The sequence below is a fragment of the Fundulus heteroclitus genome, chromosome 22 (genome assembly GCF_011125445.2).
Source record: "Fundulus heteroclitus isolate FHET01 chromosome 22, MU-UCD_Fhet_4.1, whole genome shotgun sequence".
NCBI classification, from domain to species: Eukaryota; Metazoa; Chordata; class Actinopteri; order Cyprinodontiformes; family Fundulidae; genus Fundulus; species Fundulus heteroclitus.
Window position 1 is genome coordinate 32,317,190 of NC_046382.1, and position 22,875 is coordinate 32,340,064.

The window sequence follows — 22,875 nt, forward strand, 5'->3', positions numbered from 1 at the left end:
GCAGATTAACGTCATCTGACATGCATTTAAGGGGAAAAAAAAGATGATCATAGTTTATCACCTACAATATGAAACGTTCTGTGGGAATCACGTACTGCTGTTAAAATATACAGATCCTGTTTAAGCATTTTTCATATAATCAGCTACACAGATGGAGCCAAATCCACAGCACTGTGGCAGGCTGAGAGTAAAGCGTAACGAGTTAAGCAATGGTTTTGATTTGATATTACTTTTATTCAACCATGAAGCTTGTTTCTTACAGGAAACAAAGGATAATAAAACTCCTGCAAAAGGAGTAGCATGAGTTTAGAAGGCCTCCTTCCCGTCGCCCTGATCTTTAGCTCCCGTCCACAGATTAAATGAGAACCCTGGTTGGCTCGCTCCAAAATGATGATATTACCTCAGAGAGAGGAAACATGTTTAAAATGAACAGATTACTTTAAATCTAAATCTACCAGGAGTATAAATGATTTCGGGCCGTTACCTTCAGCCCCTGATATTTGTCTGATTTTTTACTAAACTAATAGTGACTAATAGTGTGTTTATTAATGGTGGTAGATCTTAGCTTTCCAGCATTTATTTTAGGGGTCGCCGGGTCAGATTCTCCACCGTCTGACCCGCCGATCTCTAATCGGAGCCATTCATGGGATAACTGGCCGATTCCAGTCTCTCAGCGCTGTGGTGCAGCTTTATCAAGTTTAGCAAGCGTCTGTCAGGCTAATATGGTCGCAGTTCACAGTTACATCAAGTATTCCTTTTAATCTTCCCTTTTTAGGTTTTCGTGGCCCCCGTGGCTCTTATGTGACGCTGATTTGACAGGAAAAATGGGGAAGTCAAGCTGCAAAGGGCCCGAGATTAGGACTCAAACCCTGGAAGGCAGGGTGGAGGTCATGGAGGTCATGGTGCCCCCCCCCCCCCCCCCCCCCCTACCAACTGAGCTACACAGGACCCAACCTCTCCTTTCTTTAAATCAAGTTGAAATGCTTTACTGACATGAAGAGCACTGAGAAGGAGAACTAGAGGCATGTGTAATGATCCCAGCTCCTGCCTCATGATTTGACGTTATTTTAACTGCTAAGACGGTAACATCCAGGTAAACTTTTCTTGATATGTCATTGTTGGGGCTATTTGAAACCTTGAAGTACCAAATGCATGAAATATTTTGTTTGCCGTTACATTTTTAATCCCATGCATTCAGACCCGTCTGCATTTGTCCTCGTCTTTGAGTACACGGTACGAGATGAGGGGCCGAGGCACCTACATTTTCTTGACCCCCATAGCGTCCTCAAAGAGTCCCTGCGCCAACAGAGCCCGGATCACGTGGTCGTAGGGAAGAGGGCCGATGGCCACGCCCTTTTTATCCAGATACTTCAGCATCTCCAGCGCTTCTATAGGAAACAAACACAGGAAGAGATCGAAGTGAGTTAGCTCATTTTGAAGTGGAAAGAAAACAACCCATGTTTTTTTCCCCCCAATTTTTATTTAATAAGTAAAAATCTGAAAAGCCTGGCTTGCCCTTGTACCCTGCCCCACTGAGTCGACACCTCGTAGAAGCCCCTTTTCACCAGCTACAGTGATTGTTTTTGTTCAACTTCATAATTATAAATAACTTTGAGGTGGTTTCTCAAAGGAAATCCTAATAAAAATACACACTCACTTCAGGTTGTATTATGCCAAACAGGGGGTGTAAACCACTTAAATGGAGCGCTATGGTTCTGTTTTAATAGAAATGTGTCACCCAAGCAGCTTTTGTCCTCTAATCACGAGCGTCGTCAGAAATGAAAGGAGTGGCAGCTGGGTGGATCAGATACACTGCAGCCGATTTATGATGGCTCTCTGCTCTGCTGCAACATGCTGCTCAGAGGAGATAAAACCGAGAAGTGGGAATAATGTGGAGGGGCAGCAGATAATACTGCTACAGTACGGCAACAAACCAGCTTTTCAGAGCAGTCTCAGCCCATTTTTAAGAATTATTGAAGTTAAAAGTGCAAAAATAAATTCATGTAAGTAAGCAGAAACATTAGGAAAGAGGAAAGTCGGGAGTTTTGGGGTAAAAGTTATGGTCCGGTCATCAAATAGCTGAGGGATCCATCATGTGACCCATTTTAATGTGACATCTCAGCTTCCTTCATGTTAAACCGGGTTTCTGTGTCATGTGGGACAACATCTCTCGGACCTCCTGCTGCTTACCTTTGGCTTTAGCCTTCTTACAGAGGGCCAGCAGACGGCCCTGGTAATCAGCACCACTTTCAGCTGACGGGGGGGCCGGCGGTGACTTGACCTGCTGTGTAGGGCGGCTGGGTTGTTCGTACCACGTCTGCAAACCAAACACAGGATTGACAGAGCTGAAAACACTGAACACAGCTACAACCGTCCTGAAAACACCTTCAGCTGGCTCTGAGCCGGTGTCTGCATGTGTGCACATAGCGGCGCGGTAACGCCGGCCGGGCCTCGTAAAGCTCGCTCACCCGTACGGCTGCGAGGGGAGGGGGTTAAGCTGTATTGGCTAGGGGCAAATTAGGTCTGGAACGCCGGTGGGGGGGGGGCGCAAAAGAAGAGAGTGTGCGCTGGCGAGTTTGTGTGTCGGAGCGGGAAGTGTCAACTGAAGAGCCCCGAGGGTCACAAAGTTCAGCGCTTCAGGCAACAGCAATCACTTCCTGTCTCATCACGCTCCGCGCTGCTTCAGCATGCAAAGCAAAGACATGGGGGGGGGGAATAAACTAAAATGTGAGGAGGAATGAAGCGAAAGCAGATTTTAAAGCTGCAGTCCGGTTTCTTTCAAGTCCAAATTAAATTTGGATTCCCTCTTAATTTGAGTCCAGCTGAGCATCAAGCTGCAGCCATATGGTGGCATTTAGCTGCGGGCTAAATTAGTCAGGCATTACAGATTTACAGACAGATCAAGCCGTAATTCCTCTCACCAGCCAGCTAGTCTGATTGACTACACATCAGATCAGAGCTCCAATCCTGTTTGCTCTGCATGTAATGAACAGAAGCTTAAAGTGGAGCAAAGTGGGGGGCAGTTTGGAGAGCAGCTGATAAGAGTTGGAGGTTTTTTGGCAGGATGCTGGCTTCAACAATTAGAGGCCGGGGTCAACTTCCTCTCTGGATAATCTATTCAGTTTGCTTTAATACAAAAAAAATTAAAACTTTTGAGTTTGAAAATATTCATACAGATTCAAACCTTAAAAAAATACAGATATTTAAATTCTCCTCTTTGACACAGTTACTTTTAATATTTTATTTATGTCAATCAGTTTAAATCAAGTTGTGCGTCATTCCAGCAAATATTTTCTAAGGGGGAATGAATGTAAACGTTACATTTACCCCACCTAAAGAATTTAATTTCAGATGAAATTCATCAATTTCAATGGCTTGTTTGTTTAACATAATTAAGACAAGGATGGACAACACAGTTGATGGATGGAAACAGGCGGAAAAACAGTCAGAAGCCTTTATGCAAGAATCTCTTGTTTTCTTTCTCTTATATTTATGTGAGGCTTGTCTTGCTTTGAGGAATCTATGAAATGAAAGTTATCTGCTGTACCTAACTGGCCTTTTTAGAGGCGGGCGTTTTACCTCAGGCACCTCAAAGGGCACCTTCTGGCCGTTACTCTTCAGGATGTCTGCCAGCAAACGCAGGGTCCTCTCCCTGGGAATCACGTTCTCTTCCTGCATCTTCGTCCATACGGCTTCTGCCTTCTTCCAGTCATTGGTTTCCTCTGAAAACAAGCAGTCAGCCAGAGGTTTATTGCGTTGTTAAGGGCATGACACGCAGACCTGTGCGGCCCGAGCAGTCGGCTCGCCTCCCGTTCTTTCCTCCGGGGCAATTTGGGACAAAGCGCTTCACGCTGGGAGAAGGCAATCAGAGCTCTAATCTGATCAACCGACTCACCCTCAACTACGCTGTAATTTATCAAACCCACTAACTACGACGTGTGTGTGGAGAGGAGAGGGGGCAATGGGACAATGACAATCAGCTTCAGCACTCCAATCACAATTGTTATCAGCTCCGCTCGGGGGGCTGCAGCAATCACCCCACGTCTTGACTGATCCCACTCAGTCACACGCGCAGCGACTGAGGAGAGACCACGGCCCGCTGGAGAGCAGGCAGAGACGGGAGGTCAAGCGGTCGAATGAAGGACGGGGACTTACTGCAGAGCCTCAGGAGGTAGCTGTACATCTCATCTCTGTCGCACTCAAACAGCTTGGCTGTGATTTCCACCATCTGCTCCAAGGCCTCCATCTACAAGCAGGAACGAGACATTTGGCGTTAGAAACCACTGCTTTATTTAACGCTGTATGCATTCATGTGTGTGTGTGTGTGTGTGTGTGTGTGTGTGTGTTACCTGGTTAGAGAGAATGCATTTCTCTCCAAACCACTGCAGGCGTCCAGGTTTCGCCCTCAGCCCAGGGGTCTGCACGAGAAATGAGACGCTGTTTAATGTCTATAGCTACCAGTCGTTAGAAGTAAAACATTATCAGCATTACATTTATAATAATCATCATCATCTTTATTGCCATTGCAACATACATTCCAATGAAATTAGTTTTCTGCATTTTACAGTAGCAGCACCCAGGGAGCAATCTGGGGTTAAGTGTCCTGCTCAGGGACCCAGAGAGGCAGTGTGTGGGGAGTTGAACCCAGAACCACTGGGACACAAGCACAATACACTAACCACTAGGACAGTTTTCAAGGTTTCCTCAAAAACGACAGGAGGAGAAAAAACAAATTGCAATCATGATTCTGAGGGAATCAAAACAAAAACACACAAAGCCGAGGGACGCCTAAGGAGCATTTTCAGGATAGAATGAATAAATCTGAGCTGTTTTGAAAATGTGTTTACACAGGGAGCTTTTTGCTGCGCCTGGATTATGAGATGAAAGGCCTTTGGACAGCGCCCACTTGTACCATCAAGGACCAAGACAGCCAGATTAAAACCAAACAAAAACAATTTGATTTATGGCTACATCGTGTCTTCATACATGCAGCTTGTCAAGTTTCTGCCTTGCACATATTGTGTTATTGTCCATTTTTGTTTGGTTATTTTCCTGGCCTTATCAGGTTAAGTATTTTATTGCATTATAGTTAACATTAGGCTGTTCTGTTTCATGAAGATTCTCCATGTGTCCCCTACTAGTTTACTCCTAGTTTTAACCTTACAGCACTTCCTTTTAATAACCCTGCGTTCCTCATTCAGGATTCAGCTTCAGAATAAATAAAACAATTTAGGAAGTTCAGAAAACTCATAAGAAATTGTGATTTCTTTAAACATTTTGTTTCTAGGTGGAGAGATAGCACAACATCTTTAATGACCTTTAAAAACAAGCTAGGTGCTGTAGTTGCAGATTTATTGTTGCGTCTCTGATCCACTCTACAAACAGCCTGGTTACCAGGTTTAAAAACATCCACAAAACATTTCGCTATTTAAAAAGCAGCATTGCATGGTTTTAAATGAACTCTGAGTTACAGATATAAAATTTAAAATGGTGCTGTGGCATGAACCGGCCAAAAAGCTGAAGTGCATTGAGGAAAAAAAACAAAAGAAGGGGATTAAACCGGTTACTCCGCCGTCCCCGGCATCTGTCATCCTCCATTTTCCAGAGATTTGTTTTTACTTTTCAAACACCACTGATATGCAGATAAGCGAAGCATTTTCGCCGTCAATAAGGTCTGACATAGATTGATCTGCAGGCTCATGTAGCAGCGATTTAGCCTGATATGTGCAGTGCCTACATGATTATTATCAGGGAATAACAGCGATCTGGATTTCATCTGAATCCTGCGGGCTTTGATACAATCGGAATAAGACTAGGATTGAGAAAATTTCACTCTCCCTCTCCTTCCCGGTAATCTGGGAGCAGAAACACAGAACGATCTGGCTGGAAATTAATCTGACAGAGGATCAACGGCCCTCAATCCCCGCTGGCCTCTTTGATGGACAGCCGTCATGCTTTAGGAGGGAAGCAAACGTACAGAGAAGATGAGCTTCATTTCTTTCTATGCGCATCCATCGCTGCAGTCATCCCTTCCTCTTCCTTGTATCCCCAAATCTCCCCCCCCCCTTTTCTTCCAAATCTTGTCCTCCTCTGGCCAGTCTTTCCATCTCTCTAGCCGTCACAGTCAAAGGCATTATGTTCTTACCCAAGCAGCCAAAGGGACAAATTAAAATGTGTAGCACTCACTTTCTCTCTCTCTCTCTCTCTCTCTCTCTCAGTCTGTCTAATCTTCTTAGAGACTAAGGCCCGGTGCGAGCGCTCCATCTTTTTTGCCTCCGATCCATTTTACTTGGAAAAGTCTTGAGGGCTCAAAGCAGCGCGCGCACAGACGCACGCACATAGATGTTTGGGATTTTGAACCGGTCGGTGGAAATCTCCCTAATCTGGGCCCTGGAAACCAAATCCTCAAAAATAAGGAACCACAACACAGACATATGCAAATGTAGATCAAAAGAACTGAAAGCAGGATGAAAAAAAACAACAACAACAACCTGTTATCAGAGAAAGATAATGAAAAAAACGTCAAGCTATTCAGATTACCGGGACAATCCACAAGTGCGCACACAGTCGGCTGAGTATGTCGCACCTCGCTGCGTCTTTAAGAGTGCTCTGCGACTCTCGGGTGGTGAAACTCTAACGTTTTTTACCCGCGCTCGCAAAGAGGAAAAAAAAGAGGGCAAAAGACGACCCCGTCTTACCTCCACTTAACAAAGCCTCGCCATCTCAGTTCCTAATGTCCCCATTGCACTAATCACCACTTACCCCACACACACACGATCCAATCCCTCTCCCTAACATAAAAAAAGCATAATAGCTCAGCACTCTTTAGCAATACTACCTAACCTTGACCGTCGCACACATGCACACACTCCCGCCGCAATAATAGGACCTGGCCACCTGACAATCCCCCTACCCAACCATGACCATTTAGCACAAAATTGGCCACCTTTCTCTATCATTACACTTAATTAGCTGTGATTAATCAGCTGCCAATTATACCAAACAGAGCCTAAAGAGAGACACCACACTGGACCACCACTTGACGCACTCAAAGGGATAAAAAAAAAAAAAAAAGTATTTGCACGCCTGAGTGTGTAAGTATTAATATTTGAGTGATGAGAGATATGATTCTATTGTAGTCGCCAGAGCGTTGCCTTCATCGCAACGCGCGCGTAATAGACGGATGAAAGTGAACTTTTAATTTAGAGACTCTGTTCTGTCCACACAGCACACGTGAAAAGGCGCTTGTGAAAATCTGTTTTTGTCCTCCTCGTTATGCGCTCGATAAAACAAGAACGCCAGTGAGGGTTGTTGAGCCATGAGTTTCATGTCAACACATTAATAGCCAAATATAAGAGAACACCTTTCACCTGTGCAGAGGCTCTGGACTCCGCCCTAAATGAATATCCTTGAACTTGATCAACGGCAGTGAATTATGCCGATGGTGTTTTCTCATATCTATCCGTGAGTCGATGTCATCTGCGTGGTACAATGTTTTCCCACTGGAAACGGGGAAGCATGCACTTCCCCTCCGGAGAGTTTAATCTGAGCAGCATTTCAGCAGGATTCAAATCAGAGGCTTTCAGTCCTTGACTAGGCCACCTAGGCATCAACAATCTCCCACATCATTGGCATGTAGCTGATATTAGAAGCAGGATAGCAGCCGTATAATCCAGCGGGAGGGGAATGAGAGCCGCAGCAACAACATGTTGATAACATCTAAGAGGGTTTGAATCCTCAAGAGGGCCAAATCCGTCTTTTAGAGAACATCATGACAAGAGATCAAGGGTTCAGATATTCCTTCCTCTGCTTTGTTCTCATCCCGATCACAGCGTTAATGGCCTTGTCTTTTTTTTTTTTCCTCCTCCGATGTCGGGCTCATCCCTCTTTTCATCTGTTCATCAATCTCTCTGTGGCTGCTCTGGATGCCCTGACCTCTGGTTTTATCCATGTGAAAAATCACTTCTTATCTGCTCGCTGTGCCTCTCTCTTTTCCCCTCACACTAATCTAGAGGGCTTATAGCAGCACTTGAGATGACAAAGATATAAATATTCATGCAATATTCAGGTCAGATGATTCAATACCCAAACAAAAGGATGGCAACTCCATGAATGTGCCCTGTAGGCCTAAGACTAAAAAGAGCCATGACGGTCCTGCAGATGGCAGAATAGGTTTCCCTCATATAGATCGTCTGTAGAGAATACTACGAATTTATGATGTGAAAAAAAAAACTGGAGCCATAATAAAATGACATAAAAAATGTGCCACCTTCAATGTGCCACATGTCTTGTGCAATTATGGTGGAAATAAAGAGGATTAAAAGCAAATAAATATTGAATTCAAGGTTACAAAATGGTAGGGGTAAGCGCTTACACCCTGAAACTAAAAACTTTAGGGTTTAAAGAGTCTTTAAATTCAGTTTAAAATCAGTCTTGTTGAGTTCCCACCTTCCATCAATTAGAGCAAAGCTGATTAACCTAAAACAAAGTTCAGCTGTCTCAGAAGGATGTCCCTTTAACCGTTTATTTGCATCTTTTAATTAGAGCCACTGTTTGCTGATAGGCTACAAAGAATCAGAGGGATCTCACAGCTCTAAGTGTATCACTCAGGCAAATAGACATGTGAACACTGGAGCACGGGTCACCAACAAGATGCCTGTGGGCACCAGGCAGCCGCTGCGCCTCTCCATGTCCTCTGACTGGGATCGGGCACCTGATCGGGACGCCTCCCTGTGGAGGTTTTCTGGCCACGTCTCAGGATCACAGGTCTTTGGGAATGTGTGCTTACCTCTATTATCTTACGAGCTTCCCGGTAGCGGCCCGTCTGCAGGAACGCGAAGAACAGATCATAAAGCATCATCATCTCTCCTCTTCCCTGGCTGAAAAAGTCCATGGCTTAGGAAGAAAGAAAGAGACAGACAGGGGTGGACAGGGCACAGAATAGTTGTGAACTAGAACACCAGAGGGTAATCAAACAGATTTTCATTTCATTTTCGTCAGATTGCATCATCTGGCACAAAGGAGCCATTTCTAGTTTTCTCCGGAAACGAGCACACGCTTTCCTCAAACTGGAGCCTAAGCTCTCTGGTGAACTTGCCAGGGCCCTCTGCTCAGTGCTGCAGACTATCTCTGCCCAGCAGCTTCAGCACAGGTACCCCCTCACGGAGGCGGCTTTAGTCATCCATATGGAGCTGCACATTTAGCAAAGCCAAGGACATAAAGGTAATCCCTGCTCATTTTCTTCCTCTGTCCATAAGGCAGAATAATGAGCCGCTTTGGGAGCTTCAACGTGCTGAAGTTGATTTAAAGTGTAAGTCAAACAATGACCAGTTTGCACACAAGTTTCTTACCAGTTGGTCTACCAAGTAGAAACCCTGATTTTCTATTCGAACTACAATAAATTAATTCCTCCCTTCATTTGACTCACAAAAGCCATCCTTCTGCCTTTGTGTTGATGCTCAGACTCCAACCAAAGTCTGAAATGTGACCGTAGAAGGTCAGTCGGTCAGACATCTGTGGTTTCAGAACATTTCTGTTTATTGAAAGGTGAGTTTTATAAACTATAAATCCACAGATTTGTTGAAAGCCACTTAGCTTGTTCTTACAGAGTACTCAGACTGAGGGCGATTCAGTGTTTAATGCTTTAAAACAATAGACTGAGAGGGGGAATACGTTTAGCGTTTAAAAATTGCTGATCATTGACCTGACTTGTAATGCTGGCCTTTATCTAAATATTGTAAAAGTTACTTTGTTTTAGCAGGTGAGATGAACGATTTCATCATGGAGGTAAAAAAGTGGAGAGGTGCTCCACTGCAGGGCCTCAACCTTTCCACACTCAGAGCCACTTGGCCCCCGGCAGCACGTTGAACTTGACATTTTCACCTCGCCGCTGTGGCGATATAAAGAGGCTGCTCTACATATGATTGGTTGAGTGGCTTCATCTTTGACCCTGGCCTAAATCTTTCTGACCTTCGGGTCCACTTGTGCTCTGTCGGATTTCCTAGCACCTGTTAACATGTGTGTTCAATGCAGAAGCTGAGAGAGCACTTTGGGCACAGACACAATAGCATGACAACAGGCTAGAGTCAGAAAACTAAAGTGTCACACGCTTATACTGCATGTGTTTTTTTTTCTCTTTATTTACTGAGGTTATATGTCAGGCTTTGTTGAACTAAAACAGCGTAATAACAGAGAAGAATGTGCCTCACTACTTATCAATATTCTTTTTTTTAGTTGGATTCAGGAGAAAGCTTAATTGGAACTTAATGAAAGTGTTGTTTTGTTTAAAATACTTCTAGGAGGCATTTTAGGCAAAATAAGACGCTAATAGTGCTAGCGTCCTTATAGGATTTTCAGTGTGAATTAGCTTTGTGCTAACGGCAAGTTTTCTGTACCTTTTCAGCTGTAAGGGAATAATATAAATATTTTTCTACATGTATTAATGCCAATGTTAAGTTGGGTATGTCTTAGATTTAGACAAACATTATTGTTTTTGTTGCATACAACTTACGACAATGTAATGAGATTACAATTGAAATAAAATACCATTACAATATAAATTGCAACAGTTATAAGAATGTAACAGTGCAGGAGAAAATCATTTAAAAAAAAGTGTGCAGAAGAATGTTCAACCATGTTTGTAGTGCAAAATAATAATGGTGCAATAATGCAGTAAACGGTCAGTTGTGTGTATGTGATTTCTTCCAATAATTCTTCTAATTATACTCGTAACTTTAATGTAAGCTGTGTTATAAATGTAATGAGGGCTTTTTTTTACAGTTTGACATTGCTCAGGTTGCAAGTTGAGGTGCAATGCGTGCAGATTGTGACAAAATAATTTTTGAAATGTCTCGTTTTCCAGACACATACAAAACATTTACTTATTGCCAAAAAAACTGGGGCGGGGGCAGGGGGGGGGGGGGGGGTTGGGGCTTGGACTATTTCAAAAAGCAGTAGACAAATGGAAGTACAACAAAAAGTTAATTTTTCATAATAAACTTTCTGATACTGTCTAAAGACATAGCGGTGTTAGTGTATATAATCCTCTGCATTCAAAGAAATAAAATGCTTTCATTCAGCAATTTAACAAAGAAATGATCCAAAAGACCAAAAATAGAAAGGTTTGTGTGATTTAATGTCAGACAGTGATGAAAAACAGGTTTTGTCTTTTGATTAAGTGTATGTAAATGTCTAGTTTGAAATGCATTTACTGACTTGCCTTCAAACTAATTAAATAACTAAATGTTCACCATTTAAAGTCAGAAGTAGAGATCAATTTATTTTTTCCATTTCCAAAACCCATTGAGTTTTGTTCTACTGAACATAGCCAAAAAGATCAGAAATCAGTATCCATTAGTGTTATTCCCCCCCGATCCCCACCTGGCCTTGTTCAGTGTCCCCCTGCAGGCTTTTTACCTCAAAAAACATACAGTCTGTTTTTGCCAGGCGGCTCATACTCCTTAACTGGAGGCGCCCTCAGTCTCCATTTCATAAGAGGTGGGTGAAGGAAGTGGTTCTATCCATCAGACTTGAAAAACGTAGATTCTCCCTTAAAGGTTCCCTAAACTCATTTGAGGGTGCTTGGAGACCACATTAGATTAGATCTATGACATCTCTGTCTGATTGTCACAACTGAGCCCCCCCTCTTTCATTTTTCTTAATTGTTTATTATTCATTATGTTTCGTTTTTTCACAGGTGTTTTATATTGTGCACATATGTTCACACTGACTGGTTTCTTACTGAGAGTGGTCATTTACTGGGATAAGAGTTTAAAAATCTAGCAAAATGTTGAATGGAAGTTATTTGTGTCTATATATTGCTCTGCTGTTGGTGAAAATGCTTCAAATAAAGTTAAATAAAATAAAATAAATCAGTGTTCTACCTTTTTGCAGCAACTCGGCGTCTCCTTTCTCCACCAGAGCAACAATGATGTCATGGATGCGCGGCAGGTGGTTGTAGAGTTTCTGAAACTCCAGCGCCGCATCCAGAGCTCCAGACACGTCTTTGCTGCAGACATGAAGACAAGCAGAGAGAGAGAGAGAGAGAGAGATGTGAGGATGAGTTCATCCAATCATTCATGTACAGAACAGTGTCAGTGGAGAATAAAGAGCGTATCATGGGGCGTTAACCCCGTGCCCTCAAATTCAAGCACAATGACCCGCCTCAACAATGCAGGCCTTTGAATTCATGACAGCACCAGTGCAGGCGATGAGGCCCTTTGGCCCCAATACATCATTGTCACACAACCAGGCGTGCGCTCACACACCTGTCCAGGTGGGGCTAATCACTCTATGGACAGGCTTTTAGAGGTGAAGCAATACAGCAGATAAAAGGACTCCGCTGATCTTTACCCTCTGTGCGTAGCCTCCAACCCGCTTTCTTTGTCCACCCACAACCTCCTCCACCTCCCCTCATCTCCTCATCTCTCATTTCCCTTTCCGTCCAACCTTCACGCTTCCTCTCTGACTTCTCTCTCTCGCTCTCGTCACCATCGTCTTTTTGATTTCATGCTCTTAGCTCTCAGTACTGACTCTGACCTCACCCCCCCCCTCCCTAGCTGAGCAATTTAGCTCAAATATGGCAACAACATTAGAGACCCCACTCTGCCTTTCACAGATCGCGCCCTTCTTCTCATGACATCCTCTTCATGTTCGGTCTTCCTCGCGGCAAACAAAAGCAGCCCACCGAGGGGAGGATTCGCTCCTGATGGAGGGATAACGAGAGAAGAAGAGAGACGGGGATGCGGGGAGGAAGTGAGGGAGTAAGCAAGAGACTACTTCAATCCCCTCTATTGTGACAGCGCTGCCATCAATCTGTTGATTGGGTAATTACCATGTCAATCACGCAGAGGTCAAAGCATATAGGGCACTTGTAAAGAGGGAGGCAGAGGGGAGGACTGAGTGAGCAGGAACACAGAGTGAGTGTTGGGCTGAGAGCAAACAGGTGTAATTTCTGAAGTGTTTTCTTCTCTAATCAATTAGACAAGCGGAGATGCAGAAACGCGCCCTGAAACGACCAACAACGCTGGAAGGGGTAAAAAAGAAACATTTGACCTTGGCACCAGCTTCTGTGCAGCAGGAGTTGATGAGGTGTGGGGGAGGGGAGGATAGAGTGATTGGGCCTGGAAGGCAAAGAGGAGCGCTAATTGAAATGAAGAGGCACAACATTATTCAGCTGCGCCAGTCAAGAGGCTGTTCAACTGCACGACAGTCTGATTCAACGACCGAGGGACAAAGAGATTTTGGAAAACGAGAGAAGGAGCGCCGAGAGTGAGCAAAGTCAGCGAGGGGGACAAGAGTATTTAAGTCCCTCCCAATGAAACAGATGAGTGTAGGACATCAAACATGCTACGGTTCACTGTCAGAACAGAATGGGGTCCTTTCATACTTGTGGACACTTCATACGCCGTTTCTGGCTCTCGCTGTGAAGATGTGTAAAATACCTGCTGATAAATCCATCTTTTATTGTTTTTATTATCATCTAATTAAGCTGAAGTATGTTTTTAGCTCTAACCATAAGTTTATCTGAGCCTGTAGGAACTCCTGATCAATAGTCCATTTGACATGACACAGAGGCCCATTTCTTCACGCCACTGGCTCCACACAGGACAAGGACACATTTTTAATTTACCAGAGAGACTTAAACTGAAACTATGTGCTTTGGTCAGATGTGAAAAAGACTTGAGCATTTTGACAACAAATACTCTGTGGGTTTGGCATGAAACAAAGGAGGAATACAAAAAAAAAAAATCCTCATGCTCACTGTCAGGTATGGTTGGATGATCGTTAATGTTATGAGCCTGTTTCTCTTCCAAAGGCCCAACATTGTGGGTCCCAATTCAAACCGCCCAGTCCCCTCTATTGACCACTTCAAGGATCTTTTATTGTCAACGCGTGTTACCATTATGACATTTCTTTTAGATAGACACTGGCTCAGGATGCACACAAATAATATACACAGGTAGACACGACTGATGGTATTTTCACTAAGTCATCTCAGCACTTTACAAGACAAACATATCCAGTTTATATACATAAATATATAATCCAATTAATCCAATCCTGTAGGGTGATTCAAGTGCGATTATACAAATTCCAATTTTAATTGTACTGCATCTGTGCACAACCATGCCAGCCAATGTTTTAGGACTGTACTGACAATGATACAATGATGAATAATGGCTCCCAATGGAAAAATCTAAATACAATGCCGACAATGGCAATAATACTCCAATTCAAAGAGTGTAAGTTGGATCAGAAGCAAAGGGAAAATAGCGGCAGGGGTTGTGCGGGGAGACCTGCTATACACCTTATTTGGATATTTTATCTCTCACGCACCACAAGGACGCAAAAACTACTCCCTGATGAGAGGCATCTTTTTCCTTTTCAGTTCTTTTCTGAGTAAACTGTGTACAAACATGCTCGCCATCGCCCCTATAAGGCCGTAGTGAAAACTGGTCATCACTGAGTGAACTAATAATAAAGAAAAATGCACGATTGTCAGGGAGGTCAAAGCAACTCACGTTCATCGACATGTAGAGGAATGTTATGAACTTATGAATGCCAATATTACTTTGAAATATCAGACCTAAAAACAGCAATCTAGTAGCCTCTGCAAACAAACATTGACACCATTGGGATTTTCAGCAGGATAATGAGCCAAAACATGCTCAAATCAACACAGAAATCAATCACGTGACAAAACAAATATCATGTTTCTTCCACGGCAATCTCTGTACTGTCCAGCAGCAAAAAAAAGAAAAGAAAAATTGGGGATTGTAAAACTGCTACCAGTGACTTTGTTTTTCAAGCAGAAAAAATTTAATCTTGGACTATGCTGATTAAATAAAATAAATTTAAAGCATAAGTTCCAGCATGTTTGCAGCCGTCTGCCCCCTCTGGCGACAAGTTGAAATGACACCAGTGGGTAAAGAGAAAAGGCATCGGTCGCTGTGACTGCAGAGGTCTTTTGTTTAGAGGGATTTGGACTGAATCACTCTCTCATGAACTGATTAATGGAGCCTATAGAGGTATAGAGAATAACTCATTTTATTGTAAGGGCATGTATGGGAAGGAAAATAAATAATATTTAACTTCAAAACTTGGCCTACGCACCTTCAAGGATGTTTACACAGGTGTGCCAATAAGTGTGGCCTTCACTGTATAGCTCATCTGTCCACCTTCTTTTCTACATTAAACACTTACGTATAATCCCTCCTTCTTAATGAGGGATTAAAAAAAACTCTTGGCAAAAAAAAAAGAAAAAGGAAAAAAAAGGGCCAGGCGTTGCAATTACACCCCATCTCTCCGCCCGCTGATCCACCCCCTAAAAAGAGCTAAAGATGTCGAAAGATGGATAATTTCCCTCTAGGTACAATTTAACTGTCACTTTGCGTTGCCATTTACTGCAGCACACAGCCCTGTTAATGTCCCCAACTTTGCATGTCAGACACTTTCCAGCCAATTAAGCCCTGAAAAAAAATAACAAGCGCTTTGCTCAGTGGAAGCCTGAAGGATGAGACAAGGAGGCTCATTTTGACTTATTTTAACGCCCCCCCCTCCCCTCGTTTTCTTTGCCTCCGTCCTAATCCTTTGTTTAGGGGAGATGGGCAGGCCTGTTATCAAGCCACTGTCCTCCAGAAAGAGGTGTCTGTGTCTCGAGACGCAAATGAGACTGTGATCATGACACGACTAGCCTGCAGTTAAATGTGGGCTAGAATGGCACTTACTTATTACTGACATTATTCACATCCTTAACAGGTGATTTTGTGTAAAAAGAAAAAAGGCTGAATGCTATGGTCACAGAAAGGCAGGTGAACATTTTTCAAAGCCGATGTGGCAACATGGTATTTAGTAGTCCAGTCATTTCCACATCCAGCAGACAAACGGGAACATTACGTGTCAGGCTAACATGAAAGTTATTTCATTTCAACCAACCGTAACCCATTATTTCTGGGGGTTTCTAATCTATCTTTATACAGGTAGGGATTCAGTTGCCACAAATTCCATCCCCAATGATGAGATTAATTTGTGAAAGTACAGTAAGCATCAGATGAAAAGTAAAAAGTCCAAAAGTAAAGCTTTTCCCTACTTGTTTAACAGTAAAACAGTCTATAGAACAAGATAAATTGTTCTTGACAGAGAGTCAGCTTTAAGGCTGCAGGTTATGTACAGCTGAAATTTCAATTGTTTTATAAAAAAAATGTTCTCCACAGAAGCAAACTAACAGCCAAAATGACCCCCAATCTCAAAGAGGTAGCAAAATACACATATGGCTCATCACCTCTATGCTCTTACTGTATATGACTCCCTTTCCACTGCACACTGCTGACTGAAAACAAGAAAACAGGTCGTCAACCTTTGGGTTTCTGTCATTCAAACCATATTTGCACTAGTTTGGTGCAGTGTCTCAGATAGTGACTAAATCAGAGGTAAATGGTAGATTGGTAAGCAGAATATAAGACTAAAGAGTGAAGAAACCAGAGAAACAACAATTCTGGAGATTTGCTGGGTGATATCGCTCTAACTTTAACAAAACAAAATCAAAACTCTAAACTTCATAACCACTGTTTGAATACAAAACATTGGTAAAGGCATCTTTCATAGTATAACATAAAATAATGTTTAAGAGTCAAACATGTCTTAACATGTTCTGCATTCTCCATCCAGCTTTATACGAGTCTCCATTATTTCTAGGAAGAAAGAAAAAAAAAAATCACTTGCTTCCATTTATCCACTCAGAGTTTTCATTTGTTCTCTTAGGCCTAAGCATTGGAAGTAAATTAGGCTTTTTCTGTGAGCCGCTCATCTCTTTTCAGCTCTGAGCCCGCCTCCCCGTGCTCCATCATCCCACTGCCGCCTTATCATGTGCGTCCTGCCAGCTCTTCACTTTGTTGGACTCATTAGCATTTACTGTCGCTAATCACTTCCTCGAGGATGGCAATCGGAGCTAGCTGCCAACTAGCGCGGTGGCAGGTTAGCACACACAATACTGCGCGGACGGGCATGAAGGCTAACGGGGCGGCGCGTATGATGGGCTGTCAAGGGCTAATCTGGTGGAGAAGTGTTCATTAAGTCATTAGCGCTGACGCAGCGATGAGATGGGTGCAGGCGGGAATGATGCCTGCTTTGTCCTCTTTTATCACTTCCCTCCATCCCCTCCTCCCACCACCACTGTCTGTTTGTCCGCTGACTGACGGAATGAAGAGGTGGAGACGAGTACATCAAGATAAAAAGGGAAGGGAGCAAGGAGGCTGTTTCAGCCGGGCTGCAAAAGTCAAGTGTTGTGCTGCTTAAACCTGCCCTGGAGACGGCCTGAGCTGTTGATTTACAATCCTGAATATCCCTCACTTAACGCACCTTTAGAGGAAGGAATAAATCTGAGAATATTCTTTCTGGAGATGAATCTATAAGTGCTGTAGGCTTAAATACAATAGCACCACAGGTAATAAAGAGTATGAAACTGGTCAGCCACACCGTCATCACGACTATTAGGGTAGTCCTGTAAAAGTATTCCACCCTGCTTTGCTTTCTTTATTAAATATAATGAAAAATGTTTAAAATATGAATGATAACCTAAAAAGGTATTTTAAGCTCTACGCCAGATAAGCCTGGACCCCTTACGAGACTCTAATGGTAGGAATAAAACCCCAATAACATAACAGCTATTGAGATTTTAGCCAATAATTGAAATACCCATTTTCAAATTACTTTAAATGTCACATACTGAGGGAAATACTAGTGAGCAACAAAAGAAAACGACCAACATTAACTGCCTAAACATCCAATTTTCTGCAGATATCAGAAGGCTTACGTTTCTTGGGATTTCAATTTCCCTTCTTCATTGGGTTTGCAGTTTTGTAACAGAGTAGTACCCAATTTCCTCAACAAGATAGACAAAATAAAAGAGAACAAGCTAATGCAACCAACACACTTCTATTAAAAAAAAACAAAAATAAAAAATAAAATAAAAAGCTGGCGAAAGAATAAACGAAAATACAAATTTCCGACATAATTCTAATCCAAGATCTGACTTTACTCAAGACTTTGAAGGCCATGCATAAACCGTGTGTGTGTGTGTGTGTATATATATATATATATATATATATATATATATATATATATATATATATATATATATATATATATATATATATATAATTTTTTTCATATTTATTTTGGTACATATCTTAATGCCAAAACAGAGTAAACAGCCAATACAGGTAGTATACCTGCTGTGCTGGTTTTTAAATGGTGGTTGAGCTGCTTAAAGTCAGTATAAAACTCCTTTCCCACTTTCTAAAACCTGACGTCTGATCTCCAGCCTGCCCCCTGCCACTGCTGCCTGAGTGCACGTTGCCATGAACAATCATGTATACGCATGAAAACAATCACCAATCACTACATGTACAGTATTTGTATTGAACAACGTTCAAACGAAGCGGTGGTCAGTCTTTTTTCTCCTCCTCCTCCCTACAACCAGAAGCTCTTTTCTCGCTGTGAAACAAACATTCATTAAGTTTTTATTGTTATATTTGAAATGTTCTAAATGGTTTGCTATCCCTTGTTAATGTTATGTGTTTTTTTTTTTCAAAAAGGAGCTTTACGCAAGTTTGAAGTTTCTTTTTTCTTTCTCGTACATGCCTGACATGTAAAATAGGTTTTCCTCCATTTAATGCAGTTTCCTCTACAGGCTCCATTAGTCAGTTCATGACACCGTGACCAGGGTCATGTTCCTTGTGACACAGTGCGCTCTCCCTCACCTGGTTACTTTGTTGAGACCCTGTCGTCATCGATGCATTAGCGTAAGAACACAGCCTAACTTCAATATTTATTTTTGTTTTATCTTAGAAGACATGACACCTCTAAACAAAAGAGCAGTCGCAGCAGCAGATGCTTTTCTTCTTCTCCCATGCACACACTGATGTCATTTCAACATCTCGGCAGAGGGGGGAAACTTAATCAAAACCACTGGAACTATGCTCCTTTCAATTAATGTTTCTTTTTGGTTTAAATTGACACTTGTGCAACATTTGTTATCACTGTGTCATTTTTCTCATGTAAATGGAGGAAGAAAACCCATATCGGCTTCAAGAATAGTTTTAAATCACAGACTTGTTAACATGTAAACATTGGTTATTTGAGTTATTCAGGTTTTTTCTCAGTCTTCCTCCCCAAGTAAATAAACGATAAAGTTTTGGTTTGCCTCATCAACATGACCTTTCTAGTAAACTGCACACTAACCAACACCCAGCTGATGACTGGACACGAGCAGCTATCCTGTTCTCCTGCGTTCATTAATGTGTTTACTGCAGTATCAGCTGGAGGAAGTACAACTGGCACTTGATTTGGGAGCTGCGGCTGGCGGTAAGCTGCTGCGTGCGTGCTTGTGTTTTGGCTGCCGTTGATGACCCAGGAGTAAATTAGCCTGCTAATCTTGCGGAGGCAGTGATTATCGTCGTGAACCTGGACGCTCTGTTTGTGCTGGAGACCGGAGTCAAAGCAACACAAACAGCAGAAGGGGCGCTACCTTCTGCGTGTGTGTGTGTATAAGCATCATTTCCAAAAGGTCTACCTCATGTGCAGCGGTGCACAAGAAGATAAACTGTATGAAAGCATGTGGAGACTGTGTGTGATGTCTATGGTAAATCCAGCAATTAAATGCCTTGTGCATAATTAACATGCTAATGAGTTGATCTAGTTAAAAGCTGCTCACACAAAAACACGTTCGCTGAATAACACGAGCTGAAAAGAGTCGAAAGGTGTGTCGATACCAGTGATCCCAAACCGAGTGTCGGCTAATATTTACATTATGGGGAAAAGCATTGGTGGCCATAAACTTGGCATGGGAGGTTTTTTGGTATCATGGTTTGCAGAAGGTTTTAATTTTTAAAACTATTAAAATTTTAAAGTGACGATGCACCACAATAAACATTTTCTGGTTGATGCAGATTTCAGGTTTCCTTTTAGGTCTAAACCTAACTGCTAGATAACAAATGAAATACAAAAGGTTTAAAGGGTCTGCGATAGATATAGATTTAAATTCATTAGAATGTGAAGCAATTACAGGATTATGCCCAATTTGAGAAAAGCATATGCCCCTGGTGGGAATATTAGTTTTAGTTTGGAAACATTTAATGATTGGGGAGGGGGGGGGGTGGAATCAGATTCTTCTGTATTTTCTGCCAACCATGGTCTTTAGAGCTAATCAGGCAGGAACTGGCAGAATGATTGGTGTGGCTTAAGTTTAAAGTCCAGTTAACGACGAGCGATTTCATTGGTTGCAATGAGCAGGACTAGCAACCCCTCCTGTACTTTTTGCTGTGCAGCTGGCTGAAAGAATAGTTTTCCTTCACTTATAAGACAAATGAAATTCTCTCCCTTGAAACAATTTCATTTGTTTTACAAGAGAGAAAAAAATTAAAACAGTTGCTCTACGCTTGTACAATCATTGTGATGATTTATAAAATAAAGAACAAAGCAAAGCTTTAAAGATACAGCTGACACAACGAGCGGCATGTCTGTTAAGAAACAAACTGCATACTAGCTAATTGGGCTGCTAATATCAGCTCGTTAGACTCAAGTTACAAAAGCAGGATGCAGAAAAAAAAAAAAGGTACAAAACTAAATTTGGCTTATTTTATATTTGTTATCCAAGTCTATGCATAAGAAAAACCCTATTTCTATGAACAGCTGTAATATATTTCTTTTAAATACTATATTAATAGCGGAGTGGTAGAAAAATCACTGTTTTTATTTTTATATTAAATAAATTAATAATGTTGAATTTTGGGCAAAATCATTGTATTTTTAATCATACCATAAACACCGTGCTCTGGCCCATGCCTACCAAACCTAGGTGTGTGTGCTCCTGTTTAGGCATCAGAGTGAGGACCATTTTAAGATTTTACCATCAAAGTGAGGACATTATATTGGTATTTTGCTAATGGTAAGTAAGGTGTAGGACTAAGGTGTGAATTGAGTTTAGGTTAAGGTTGGGTATGCACTGGTAATGGTCAGGGTAGGGTTATTGTCAGGGTTGAAAATGTACTGAAAATCAATGGAAGTCAAATCATGGTCCTCGCTACATATCGCAAGACGAGAATGTGTGTGTGTGTGTGTGTGTGGGGGGGGGGGGGGGGGGGGCTTATGGGGAGAGGTTGCAGCTGGCGCATCCTCACGTAAACAAAACCCTGGCTTCAAAATACAAACACACACCAACATAGATGAGCAATTTCCACATCCTCTCCCTTTCTGAATCGTTGACCCGGACTACAACCTCAGCCATGATCACAGGGAGGGATGAGTGACTCATTGAGATACACGTGCATGCACACCCTGGCAAGAGTCTTTGGCAGATGAGGAAACAGATCTGAAAGCAAACACGAGCTTGCTGGCTGGTTAGCAGCTTCACCTGAGCCATAAAGAGAGCCAGAGTTGGGGATTTTTGTCATTTGTCACAATGTTTGTTCTACCTGTCCAAGTAAGCGGAGACCACAGGCGAGCAGAGATTGGCGGTGGGCTTGGCCAACCCAAGGGAAAAGATGGTGTCCTGCAGCCGGCGGACAGTGGCGACGCCGCCCGTGGCCACGACGGCGCTGAGCATGTGGAAGAGGGAGGTGAGGTGGTTGTCGTTCAGCACCACGTTCTTCTCCTTCATCTCCTTCAGGATGTCCACTGCCTCTGTGAAGGAGAAGAAAGGAGAATCGTTTGTGGAGCGTGAGCGAGAGCGGTGACCTGGGAGTGATTCAAAGGTAAAGGAGAAAAAGGACAAATGGAAAGAAGCGACTACAAGGAGATAGAGACGAGGAGCGGTGGGCAGAGCTTGGCTCAGAGAAGAGCAGGGTGTGTGGATACGATAAAAGGCCCCTTTAGCTAATTCCATGTGGGGAAAACAAACCCATATTAAAACAGCATTTTGCACCCAGCAGGGATGCAAATCCTACCCCGTATAATGCCAACTCTCTGCTAATTGCTACTTGCAGTTTTCTAAACGAGACTACAATTACTGGACCCCTACAATGGAGGCCAGCTTTTTGCCACGGCCATGTGGAAAGCACTTGGGGGGCTAAATTATAGGTATGTGACGACAAGGGCCCGCCGTGGCCCCAGTGGGACCTCGGTGAGCGGGCTGAGGGGTGGAACGGTTCGGTCAAGTCTCGCTGGTAATGGAGGGCTTTTTACTGGGCCAAGCGCCCATCTGGCCGGCACAAGAGGCTAAATGGTGGAGAGGGAGGGTGTGTGTGTGTGCGTTAACAGGGTAAAGTAATTAAGATGCGTTTACTGTCTATTTAGACAGCTGCTAATGGGCTGTCAGTGATACAGCCGCTCTCCACCACAGATACTAATCTATACAGTGAGACCAATAATGAGGAGGAGATGGATAGATGGAGACGTGCAGAATATATTTGAATAATCTCCTTTAAGCCTCAAATTGCAGGGTGCTACTGGTATTGCACTTAAATTGCATTCAACTGCGGTCTTTAATTCCATCATTTGTGTAAGGACAGAAAACACAGACATAAAGCTAAAAAGGAAACCAACTCTAGATGGACAACAGCGGTAACAAACATCTCCTCTCCAACACAGCCGTTACCGCAACTAAACTTCTAAGACACAAGGATCACAAAAAATCCAGTTAAAACACTTCCTCATGTTTAGCCTGTCCCTCCATCGTTCAACTCCCTGTGCAAATTGTTACGGCAGTCGGAACCCAAGGCTATCACAGATTTAATGGGACCGGGGAAAAAATGGGAACAGGGGTTGGAGCAGAAGTGGGGGGCCTGAAAGAGCTGCTGCAAAACTGAAATAAGTTACAGGAAAACACATTATGATTGGGATGGAAACTGTCAGAGGCTGATTAAAGAATTAGTTTAT

The 22,875-nt window shown here is 42.8% G+C and overlaps 1 protein-coding gene across 1 annotated transcript in view; it reads right to left on the reverse strand.

Annotated features, from left to right (window-relative positions):
- The window catches only part of lrpprc (leucine-rich pentatricopeptide repeat containing), a 77,279-nt gene that overhangs the window by 18,063 nt on the left and 36,341 nt on the right, over positions 1-22,875 (reverse strand). The window contains exons 23-30 of the mRNA XM_012864998.3: positions 21,474-21,681; positions 11,883-12,007; positions 8,789-8,895; positions 4,350-4,418; positions 4,156-4,246; positions 3,580-3,722; positions 2,191-2,317; positions 1,262-1,388 (exon numbers count right to left, since the gene is read on the reverse strand). Of these exons, the coding sequence (XP_012720452.2) occupies positions 1,262-1,388; positions 2,191-2,317; positions 3,580-3,722; positions 4,156-4,246; positions 4,350-4,418; positions 8,789-8,895; positions 11,883-12,007; positions 21,474-21,681 (997 nt within the window). The remainder of the gene's footprint in view (positions 1-1,261; positions 1,389-2,190; positions 2,318-3,579; positions 3,723-4,155; positions 4,247-4,349; positions 4,419-8,788; positions 8,896-11,882; positions 12,008-21,473; positions 21,682-22,875) is intronic.